Source organism: Haemorhous mexicanus, chromosome 1 (genome assembly GCF_027477595.1).
Source record: "Haemorhous mexicanus isolate bHaeMex1 chromosome 1, bHaeMex1.pri, whole genome shotgun sequence".
NCBI classification, from domain to species: Eukaryota; Metazoa; Chordata; class Aves; order Passeriformes; family Fringillidae; genus Haemorhous; species Haemorhous mexicanus.
Genome location: NC_082341.1, coordinates 69,691,656 through 69,704,151, shown reverse-complemented (window position 1 = coordinate 69,704,151; position 12,496 = coordinate 69,691,656). Strand labels below are relative to the sequence as shown.

The following is a 12,496-nucleotide window of genomic DNA, read 5'->3' as shown; positions in this document are numbered from 1 at the left end:
GGCACACTGTCCAAGAAGCCATGCTTACCATGTCACCAGTCTTTGGTGGTGTCTCTGCCTCAGGGAGCCTGTGATGCAGCTTCAGGTGCTGGTTTTCAGGAGTCCTCCCAGGCAGACACAGTGATGGTTCCCCTGCTAGGTCCTCACAGCAGTCCTTTCAGAGGACTGCAGGACACACGAACTGGAGAGCTCATTGGCAGCCCAGCTTTTTCTAGAGACCTTGTGCTGTCCAGGACAATGAAGGTGTTTTGCACCACACAGCTATATTTGGGTCAAATGACCTTCAGCTCTTGCCCATGATGAAATGTGCATCACCTGACAGGTCTGGGGCTGCAGCTTGTGGGAACTTTTTAGCTTTATGTCAACTTTCTTCAGTTTCATCAAGCTTTAAGGTAACTGGAGACTCTGTGACACCTCCTCTGTCAGACATAACTCCACAGGCCTGTGGAGTTATATGGAGAAAAAGCAATGGACAGGGAAGGATTCAGGCCTATGTTCTGCCAGCTGCTGCTGTTTGTCAGTAGAGGCAGAAACCATCTACTGAGAACATGCATGGGCAGTGGAGAGCCCCTCTTGCACACATGGCACCCACGAAGGGCACTCTCCTGTCTCTGCAGGGCAGATGAAGAAACAAGGAGACACAGTGAAGACAACTCTATCTTTGAGGCAGCCCCACAGCACCAGAGAATTCTCAAACCTCCAATGGCTAAACACCACTGAAATCAAGCCAGGGGGCAGAAAAGGAGAGAAGACCTCTCATGGGAAGCAGCAAGTAAATCATCTGGCAGACAGGACCCCCATCCTACCTCCCTGGGGATTTCCCAGCCACAGCATGGTAGTTCCACAGAGATCAGGACACCTGTAGAGTGTGGGTCAGAGACCCAAGCTGGGGACCTGGGAGCAGCACGACTGCGCCAGTAGGTGGGATAATGAGCTTGCTAGGGCTGGCTGCCAAGGCACAGCACGGGGCTGCAGCAGTTTTGGGAGCAACATGGTTACCTGCACACAAGTGTTGCACTATGCTTTCTCACAGCTGAAGGGTATGAGAAGACTGCTGAACACTGTTTGGCTTGTAGCGCAGAAAGCCACCTGGCTGGAGGACTCCCCTTCCCCTGTCCTGCTCCCCTAGGAGTTCAAGCACCCTGAGGGGACAGATCTGACCCCATCACACACATCCTGAGCTGCAATTGCCACTGACTTGCTTTTACACAGATGGGCCCTGTGGTAACCATCTGGAGGGCAAGCAGCACCCCTGGCACCAGGGAACACAATGAGCTTTCTGAGGGAGGAGGCTGGTTGCCAATTTTCTTTTCTTGCCCTGTTTTTTTTTTCCTTTTTTTTCCCCCCTTGTATCCACATTTCTATGTGGCGTGTTGTGCTTTGTGCCTCTCTCTCCCACTTCCAGCCAGCACTTCAGTTCCCAAAACTGCAGCTGCTGCGATGATGTTACAAAAACTGATATAAATATTGCCTCGGTGCCATGCCTGCTGGAGGCCTGCAACACAAATAAGAAACACCGTCTCCCAAGGAAGTCATGTGCTTCCCCAAGTGGCTGCGGTGCTGTCAGAGCCAGGAGGAAAACTTTCCGTCAGAGCGAGGGCTGGAGCGAGCGGATGCAGCAGAGCGGCTCCCTACGCTCCAGCCATCGTGCCTGAGCAGGCAGCGCTTGCAGATGTCTCTCCCTGCCCAGGCATGTCCCCCTGGGGCTTTCAGTAGAAGCCACTGACCACACAGAAAGTGGGGAGGCCAAAATTTTTGGTGGAAGCAGCAGGAGTGGGACTTTGCATCCAGGGAGAGTAATGTTTTGCAGGCGGTGATTTATTTATTTTGTGGCGAGAGATGTAACTTCGTGCTTATGACAGCTCCAGATGGCAGGTATTTTCTCATTACCTTGACTTCTCGGCATTTGCTATCCCTTGCCTATTAGACTGAACTGGCCTTAATTTAACTTCCGTGGTTCCGACCTACTGACGTCAGGGCTGATGCAGGAGGGGGTATGGAAAACACAAAGCCTTGATTTTCCTGTAGGGCGTTATGTTTAATGAATGATGCACTGGGATGACCGCTGGAAGAGTGCTCACTTCTGCACAGCACCCTGTGGGGAACTGTGAGCCCATATCCATTTCTCAGAGCAGCCTTCAACTGCTCGTGGCCTTTGCCAAAGACCTTTGCAGCCAGAGGCACCCTTCCCACAGCAATAGACTTTGGATGATGGACAGCCCTTCCTCTCCAACCCCACAGAAAAGCCCTTAAATGGCTGCAAAGCTTGCACCATAAAGGGTTATCTAAAATGTACTTTCCTGTTGTTGCCAGAGCCAGAGTTGTTCTGTTCCAAGTCCTCCCATGCCAGACAAGAGTTTGTGGGGGAAAAACCACACAAGTCAGTAAAGCTTTACAGCCAGAGGAGAGGGTGTGCCAAGATCTGTCATAGGCAAATTGATCAACCAGGTGCTCACATAAATGGGTTGCTTTGCTGTGTGCCAGTGTATAGATGGGAGGGCTGTTTTGCCTGCTGTAGCTACACCAAGCACTCCTGGAGAGCAGCTAAGCATTGTAAAGCTCTCCAACAGGGTGGTTTCACTTCTTCTTCTTTTTTTAAGATATCACTACCATGCCATTTGCAGCATGGATGGATGTACGGATGCACTGGAACATTATATTACAGCATATGCACAAGAGTACTTGCCAGGACATTGCCCTCAAGAAACCAGACTCCCAACTCTGGCCTTCTATACACAATAACACAACTGTGCCTCTCTCTTGTTGTCTCACAGCTTTACTTAGGAACCGGCACTCTTCCTTAGGTGATCAAGTCTTGTTTTCCCCCTTCCTCTGCATCAGTACTTGTCTCTCAGGAATTCACTTTCCTCTTCCTGTGATGCTCTGCCTCACCAAGGCTGCAGGCAGAGTAGAGCAGATCCTAGAAGAAAAAAAAAGAAAAACAACCTAATAAAAATGTTATTTTTAAACAGAAGGAAATTTCAGAAATCTTCATTTGGTGTTTTTGTTTGCATATTTTGCTTTGGATTTTTTTAAAAAAAACAGACCCACTTATAATATCTGTCTGTGTATAACAGCAGCTCTGGTTACCACACACAGAGGAATATATTTTAAGATAATGCTGAAAACTCAGAAGGCCCAGCTCTGAAATATGGTATGTGTACACATGTCTGTATATGTGAAAGAGAGGTAGAGGCAGAGAGAAATAAAATGGCAGCTCTTCAGATGGTAGAACATTTGGAAGGGGATATAGGGCCAGTGTTCAAAAGATATTGTTGAAAATGTTTCTGTTGCAGGAAGAAAAATACCACAGATGTATATATTCATACACATATTCTGCTAGAAAAACATGGCTTAGGAAATTTTACTCTTCTCTGGAAAATTGTTGTTCCAAACTGATAGCCTAAATTCAAATGGCAGATCTTTACAAGCATCTACATCTGTGCTGGCCATCTTAGGCTCCCTTTATCCTCCGCACAGATCTAGTCTAGGCAGTGATTCATCTCCTCCTACAGCAGACATGTAAATAGGTCAGATGAATCATGGCCTAAAAGTGCCTGCTCCCTGTATTGACTGCAAAGGGAGCTTGGGGTGATGGGTTTTGCCATATGTGTCTACACTGCTGATGTCTGCAGTGAGAGGAAATATATCCAAGGCTAGGTACAGAAACAGAAAAACATTTTATTTTGGTTTTGAGGCCTGACTTTCAAGTGCTAAATTATTCTTTACTTTTATGGAAATACTGCTGCGAGTCACTATCCGTGATACGCAGTGTATCATTCAATAAATTTTTTTTTCTATCAGAATATGTGTCTGCCACTGCCAATTATATAATATATATTTCTTACAGTAAGTGTCAGATTACAGTAAAGTACATACAAGCTTGGGAAAACACATACATCTTTTTATACTCATTTGTGAAGCTGCTCTGTTTCTTCAAACAGAAATATAACCATACCAAAAAGTAACTGCAGCAAAACATAATATAATATGACATAACATGATATGATATAATAATAACAATAATAATTATAACAACAACAACTATTATGAACATAGAATCCAGGTTTCCACTCCTATTCTTACTCACATCCAAATCCAAAGAATTCTGTTGGGTAGTTGGATACTAGAAACTGCCCTAGTTTCTTACAGGAAGAGTAAGAGAGGAGCCAAGCAAGGGCAGAGGCGGTTGTCATAAAGGTCAATATTCACAGTCTCCAACTAAATTTATGTTTTGCTGGAGTTGAGGACTTAAAAGATGAAAGAACATCTCTCAAAAATGGGTTTAGACAACCTCTCTGCTGGCCAGCTGACCCAGAAGCTGATAGGGACACAAAGACTGTGAACCTCAGATATTTATTTCAACCGCAAAAGAAAAGGGCAGGACATCCAAGCAAAGCCATAACTACCTAGAGACTTAAGCAGGAAAGACCATTTTTGATGAAACATTTGTTTGAATAAAATTCACCACAGGTGCTATATGCCTTGACCACAGAAAGTTTTCTCTCTAAAGCAATTGTTTCAATCTTCTTAAGCCCACCTACCCAAATAAGTCCTTGGCTTGGGGATCAACCCTACCTGATCTATCAGGCAATGAGGCTGAGATAAGAGATTGTAACCTGAAGCATGGGAACAGAGAGGAACAGAGTATCATTCCCATTCATAGCCTATTTCCAGATATCTACTCCCTTTTGAACAACAATTATATCTACACACAGTCAGAACAAGCAATATATTCAGTCTGGTAAGACCTTGTCTGTCATTCTTGCTATATACTCACAGAGCTGCTTGAATTCTTCCCAGTGTATGAGTCTCCTTATAGTGAAGGCTGACTCCACAATACTGAAAATTTTTCAAGAAAATGACAATTGATTATGGGAATATAGTTAGTAAGAAGTTAGCAAAACACACTTAGCTTTGATTTCCAGATTTTAGTTTTTAAGTATAAAGCCGGGTTGCAGTCCTCAGCTGGTGGGATGTCCATGGCAGAACAGGCTTGAAGGTAACATTAATGTTCCTGCAAAGACCCAGCTTGACTTCAAGGAGCCGCAGCTTAGTTCTGCACCGTGGCTGGCTGCTGCAGAGCTGCAGCTCTCAGCTCCGGAGGGGCTTAGTTATCATGTACAGCATCAGATGAAAATGTTGGTGCTGTGCCCAAACTACCATGGCTCCTGGACAGTATGGAGTCATTTTGGATACATCAAAAGGCAGAACCAACAAGCCAAGAAAAACCCAAACCACCTAGAAGCAGAAGTAAAGGGTCTTTGCCCTGCATTTCTGAAGCACTTGCAGCAAAGACCTGGTACAAGACACTTGAGATGTCCCTACCTAAATCCAGTTGGACTGAGTGGGGTTTAGTAGGTCTAGGTCTACTTTGTGCACAGATTAATATCCTTGTTTTTTACTGTTCAGCTGAGAAGCATGTTCACAGAACATTGCATCTCAGCCAAGAAGTTAGACCAGACCACAGCTCTTTTCCATATCCAGGGGGTGGTAATACACAACCCAGGCAATCCCGGCATGCCTAGTTAACAGTTGCTTCTAATTAATTAAGTAACATATGTGGACATGCAATATTTCAATCTTAATGTCTCTAATAATTTCAACATTACTGACACACAATGTTTCAAGTACACTCAATTACAAGATTTCTGGAATTAAAGATCTTCTAAATTTCATTAAAAGATAAAACTTCCTGTTCCAATGCAGAACAAAAATACATTTTAAAATGCCTGAATGTCTTGTAGAACAGCTTTTCTTCTTAATACAAACACAGATGTAGTGTGTAGGCCAAACACAACAAAACACTTGAGCACATCTTAACTTCAGCCATGTAATTCCATCTTCAGGCATGTGCCTAAACTCTGTAATGGGCTCAACTCAACCAAACCAAGGCTGTACAATGTCTGTTTGTACAGAAACACTTAAGCTGCCTGTTGATGTTGCATTTCTGCAACATGAAGTTGCAGTTTAACACGTTCCTACTGCAATTGCTTTTTGACCATTTCAAAGACGGTTGCCAGAAAGGGGCATTGATTCATTTTTCAGTCCCAAGACTGACCTTATCTCTGTGCAAATGAGCTGAGTAATTGTTTATTCAAGGAAATGTGCAATCATTTGAGAAATGGGTTCAAATGTGGATTGTAAAACATTGCAACTACTTGGTTGGTTAATGGCGGATGTTCTAGAGGGAAAAGGGAAATCGAAAAGATGAATCATTATCCAGATGAAGTTCAAAAGCAATTCAAAATTCATTTCATAATCACAGATGTGTGCCAAATAAACCCATCCAGGACAAGCTGCAGGCTTTGATTTTTGTGAAGTCTGCAAGTTCTTTCCTCTGCTATTCCCACTATAACATTTGGAGTGTGGCTAAAAATAATAAATAAATAAAAAAGTTAGAAGAAATTATTGCCTTCTAAATGCTCCATATACCTGTCTCTTTCTACAGTGTTGTGCTGCATCCACAAAATTATCGTCAATGTGCACAGCGGAATACAAATACTTTTCCCTTTGGGCTTGTAGTGAGATCATGGTTGGAATAAAGATAAAAGTCAGAGCAGCTGGGAGTGCATCAGGAGTGCAACTCCAGCATGCACCCACAGCAAGGTCCCTGGCTCCTCAGCTGAAGTGAAACCCCTATGTTACAAAGAACAGGCATGCACAGTGTTTCTGTTGCATGTCCAGACACTCTATAAATCCTGTCAGGGCCGAACAAAGTCCAAGGTAAAAACTACGGTCAACAGGTGCTCTCACTTTTGTGGCTTATCCATCCTCTCACACAATTCCACCTCTGGCGGTGTGCCCCTAACAGATCAACCCTACAGAGTTTTAGTTGTGCTGTTTGGGCTGTAAGCCTGCAAGAAGTCATGTTAGGACAAAACTCTGCAGGCAGATATCTTGTCCTTGGTCTCTCTCTGGTCTCTGGCCCCTCCCTCTCTCAGCTGTAATCTTCACAGACTTTTGCAGCTACCATAGGAATGGTATGATCTTTCACTCTTTTCCTTTCAAGCCCTTTTCTTCAACAGTCTTGCACTGCTTTTGATTTGCTTTCAAAACATCAATGGTTGGTTGCTGGGGGAGCATTTACTGCTTCACTAATAGATTGGAAACTCATCCAGAAAGTGGCAGTGCAAACAAAACAGGAATTGAGCTATCTTTTATATTAAATGATCATTTTTTTCAAAAAGACCCTTGGAATTCAGAATCTTCAGACTTGCAAAATATTATAGGTTGTTCAACTCATACAAAAAGACATGGCTCACTGGCTGTTGTTGAGATGTCTTCACACAAGTACATTGTTTGCCTGGGATTCCTCCTGAGGCTCTGTAGTTTCTGTAACTTGCACAAATCATTCCTTAGAGATGTGCATGAAACATAGCATAAAAAGCATGTTAGGAAACTATAAGAAAAGTGGTGGTAAAGTTAGGTTGAAGATGTAGCAAATAGATTTTCCAGTAAGAGCAGAAACATACTACAAAGGCATCCTTTGGAATACACAGGTGGAAACAGGTTCTTTCAAAGTCCCGTCCCTGCAAACGGTCCATATCACCATCTTGCAGTCTGCTTTCCTACCTCTCCCTTGCAAGCCAGACAGATAATCAATGAATAGAAAGAAAATCATAACACCACAGGAGTTTCTAGTAAAGGATAACGAGAATCAAGTAACTTGAACAAATGGGTTTAGAATTACCAATAAACTGAATTTCTTTGCATAATACCACAATAAATTTTTACAAAGATCGTGCATTCACTAAAAGCAAAGTTCATTTGTGGACCTCTGAAGGAAAAAGTTGGGACAAGTAAGCAAAATTCTCAGCTTTTCTCATTGGTAGGGACAATGTCTTACTAATACCTCTGTACCTGTTGACAGCCAGTGCTCAAAAGTTGAACCTCTAGCTCACTAACATTACATTTTCTGTTGCATTCAATGGCAAATATAATTTCTTGTGCCTGTTACTTGAAAAACCATTTAGATCTCTTTTAAAAATGTGTCTCAAAATTAAATACTTGACTTATGGGTTTAAAAATTATGAAAACCCTTGGAATGTGTAGTGAGGCCAGTGCTGCAAGTTTTATCTAATGAACATGACTCTTAGGTTGTGTTTATTCTCACAAATACCACAGCTTTTCACAAAGGCAACAGAAATATGCATGTAAAGCTTCGGCAGTAACGCAAATTATGATCTAAACTCACTGTAGCCATGATATCTTTCAGAATGAACTTCTATCAGAACTCCTCATCTTCACAGCTCTGAAGGCTGCAAACATTACACCTTTTCATGACTTTAACCATACCCAAAAAAGAAGTGCCATCTCACTGTAATAATGCTGTCTTAATTATGTACAATACTTAGCACTAGTTTTACACCAGATGAGTCACAGTAGAAGCTTGTACTTTACTGTTTGACTAAATCCCACAGCAGTTAGAAGTGCCTGCAGTGATTGCTTACCAGCTTGTGCTTAGCTCTTGTCTCAGACCATGTCTGCTTAATCCTTTGGGGAAGGTTGAGTTGAAGGGTGCTACACTAGGATAAGCAGACCCTGTGGCTGGAAATAAAGCCTCAGAGTCAGTGAGAACATGCCAGAGAAATGTCTTCAAAGCTGCTCAGGTGTCTCTGCTTCTCCAGTCATGTCCATTTTAGTTAACTGGGATTCTAATAATGATAGACCTAGGTTTCATTCCTTTCTTTTTAAAAGCAGCTTATCTTCTGAGTAGAAAGGTGTTGATTTTTTGTCATTTTGGGCTGTTTGTTGTAACAATTAAGATGATGCCATACAGGTAATTTAAATGCAGTTGTTTATGGATTCCCTTCTCACTTATCTTACACCATCTACTCTTTTACTGCTAAAAATAATCCCACAGAAGCAGATACCTATCATTTTATGAAAAATTGTTACCACTGGGGTTTTCAACAAGACAGCATGATCTGCTGGGAACTTCTTCATTTTTGCAGATTTTTCCTCCTTCCTGAGTTTTGGGGCTTGATGAAATCAGTGAAATTTCCTGGCAGGCACAGGATCTTTTCTCAGGTCCTCTTAAATGCTAATGCCTTGGAGAATACCGGCTACTCTCAAGTCAGATGTTACTTTGACAGTTCAGCTTTCTTCATCTGAAACATAGGAATAATACTTCTTTTGAGCCTTCATAAATGGTGCTGGAAACTTCAAAGGAAAAACACTCCTAGATTTAAAAAAAAAAAAAAGTTAAAGAGCTGATGGACTTGTAGCTGAATATACTGCAGTCTTCATTCACAGTCAGCAGGAGAGGTAGGTTCCAGCCTCTTTGAATCTGTTTGGTAGACCACGTAGGAAATTTAATGTCAGACATCGTGAAAAATTGGTCCCATCTGCTTCCCCTCCTTCACCCAATAGATACACAGAGTGCCTAAGTACCTGGCTATCACAGATCACTGGGATCACTGCTGAAGCCTCTCTCTATGCAAATGACAAATATTCTACTCATTAAACATCCCTGTAATGAATGCCCTGCTATGGCAACTTCCAAGAGACTCTTGATTAATTGGAAGAAGCAAAACACTTCATGTTGAAGTAACAGCTGGTTATGGTACTTACCAGTATCAGCTGATAGTCTAAAGACATACACTTCATCAGGAAGCTTTCACTCCTGCACACTATTTAAATAGAAGTTGGTTTTTTGCAAACTTGGTACCTCTAAACTGAAGTCTATTACACTTGGCTAGTAGGGTCCTTCTAGTAAACAGCCAGTGTTTTCTCAAAGTCTTACCAAAAACCTTGCCCAGAAGAAACCCCAAGGAGCGATGCGCGCACAACACTATTGTGTGATGCAAAAAGGATGCATCCAAGTGAAAGGACAAACAAATCTTTGTGCTAACAAAAATATTTTATTTCCATTTTAGCCAGGAATGCACTAAATAATGCATCATGCCTCAGCTACTCAAAAGGTCACTTTTTGGTCTGCAAGCAGTGGCAGCAGCTGTGTTCCTTCGAGACCCTGCTCTGAGCACAGAATAAAGTGTGAGAGCTGACAACAAGCTTGGGAGATGCAGGTATGGGACAGGCTTTGGAGGCCTCCCAGAAGCTACAATTGAGAACCACTGCCAAATTTTCTCTCTCTCATTTTTTATTTCAATCTCAAGCAACCTCCTTCCTTTCCCTCCCTTCCTAAGTAAATTAGTCATATGCAAAATATGAGAAAATTAACAGCCAACTCAGATTTTGACACCATGCAGAGACAAGTATCCATGGAGATTAGGGACCTCCTGTTCATCACTGATTTCCCATCACATTTGACAGGAAGGTACAACAAACAGAATAAACCAGTCCCCAGAAAGGCACTCCATGAGGCTGAGTTCAGCTTAGAGGCTACCAAGCCTGTTGTTCCCAAACTATAATGCAGGCAAGACCCACAGCTGCTTTAGATAATTCCCTCATATTTGAGCCTTTCATCCCATAAATCTGGATGGAAGAAATTGGTGGCTTCTAACATATTATCTCATTATCAGGAACTCAGATATGAGTTTTGTAGCTTGGAATAATTTCAGCTTTCTAGACTGGAGTGTTGGTTATAACACACAGACCTTAGTTTGGAGACAGTAATTTTAAAGGGGAAAGAAAATCAGTGTCCATAATAATCCAGTTCAGAAGCTGTCCTCCTAACAGGTCAGTCAGGGGGGTACAGAGTAGACATCCTGATCAGATCTGACCTTGACAGGACAGTGGGGGAAGAAATATGCTGTTCTGGCAGGGCTTTTGCAGTTGTATTTTCTGTAGATCTAATCCTGTTCCATTTCCTGAATGCCTAGATCAAAATTGCTTACAGCCAGAATAGTTTTTGTTTCAAATTAAATCAAACTAGCAAGGAGAGAAATAACATCTACAGGGGAAACAAACAAGAGTGTAACTCACTGCAAGGGCTATCTTGCATTGATGCATAGCATTCACTTCTAGACCACAGTCTGGGGAACACTTTATTTTTAAAGTTCCACACACAATAACATACATCTAACCATATGCACCACTCATCTTTCCTTATCCAGAAAAACAAGTAAATCTTAAAAAGAGATGGGGAAAAGAAAACACCAATAAACCAAACCAACTAATGCACAAACATTGAATTAAGTATTAGAATTCCAGTGCTTATGCATTCTTTAGCCCATCCAGATGTGCTTTCATCCCCTCCACTCACTCACATATCAAGATTGCACCAGAGCTCCATGAAAACCCTCTGAGCTCTGGGATTCCTGCCCTTGATCCTGGATGATGTAGGATTACACCAGCTGCCACCGTTAGCTTTTCCCCACTGCAATGGCTCAGTGTCACCACCAACCAGCACAAAACCCATGCCATGTGGCAAGGCCCTGTGGTTGAGCAGGCTGCCAGCCCTGAAACCACAGTGGGCACAGCAAGGTAGCAGCCATCAAAAGACAGAAAAGAGAGCAAGGGCCCATAGGGCTCTTCAAATGAGTTGGAAAGAAAATTTTAAAATTTGCATTTAAAAACCAAAAAAGCAGAATACTGCAGAGCAACCAAATTCACCATAAACTGCTCTTTACAAGCTGGAGGCAACAGCAAGAGTTTTCAGTCAGCCTGATCAAAGTGAAACCTCCTGCTTGCTCATGTGCCTCTCTGGCACTGGCACACAAGGGCCCTGAACAGCATGTCCTGCAAGTCAGGAGAGACCCCCATGTGCTTCTGACAGCAGCAGCCATTGTAACCCTTTTCCAGACTTGTTACCACCAGGAATGGGTCGTTACTGGAACTCAGTCTGCATCAACACACATAGATATAACATATACTGGACCCATCACTCAGTAGACAGTTCAAATGGGGCCAAGATATCACTGGCATCACTTAGATCATCTGGCCAAGCCCAAGCTGCACTGGCCTACATAAAAAAAGAGTAAAGAAAAGCAAGTCTGTTATCAGTAGGTTTATGTTTGTTCAGCAGGAGCACACACCTCCTTTACAAAACATCTGTGAATCTGGAAAGCAGAAAAGGCTAAAGACACAAACCAGTCAAGCACCATTTATTTAAAATGTGTGATCCCAAAAATAATTGAGGATCCTTTCAAGCTAGAAATCCAAGCCAGAAAGTGATAGCAGCCCCCTGGACTGACAACAATCCAGGGTTTAATTCTGGACCTACAAACAGCTAAATAAGTGCTCATACTAATGGCAAGAGAATGGCAACACACAGCCTTTGCACTCTGTGCCTTTTCTTCCAGTGCTCAAAAGCCACGTGCTCTGGGCTTCCATAAGATGATTTTATAGTCTTTAATGCAGTATGAATTCACCAAAGCACTTGACATCATTTCAACTGTTCTAAGTCACGTCCTTGGACTGCCTCTAAAAAAGCTGTCCTATCTTCACTGACAGTGTGGGCAGCCTGGTAAGAGGAGGTTTCCAGTGCAGACTCCTGCATAATGTGCTTCAATTCAAGCAGCGACAATATTGCTCCTGCTCCCTCACCCTTCCACCCCTGCTCTTTCCCCCTTGGCTAATGACATGTTTT

At 42.7% G+C, this 12,496-nt stretch overlaps 1 protein-coding gene across 21 annotated transcripts in view; it reads right to left on the bottom strand.

Annotated features, from left to right (window-relative positions):
• Positions 1-12,496, bottom strand: part of F13A1 (coagulation factor XIII A chain) — a 206,647-nt gene that overhangs the window by 59,415 nt on the left and 134,736 nt on the right. For 15 of the 21 annotated variants that reach the window (XM_059853015.1, XM_059853036.1, XM_059853053.1 and 12 more), the window contains 3 exons: positions 8,454-9,184; positions 4,781-4,842; positions 29-2,920 (listed from right to left, as the gene is read on the bottom strand). In XM_059853015.1, the coding sequence (XP_059708998.1) occupies positions 29-31 (3 nt within the window). In that variant the 5' untranslated portion in view covers positions 32-2,920; positions 4,781-4,842; positions 8,454-9,184. The remainder of the gene's footprint in view (positions 1-28; positions 2,921-4,780; positions 4,843-8,453; positions 9,185-12,496) is intronic. The other 6 variants (XM_059853005.1, XM_059852954.1, XM_059852946.1 and 3 more) reach the window with 6 other exon arrangements.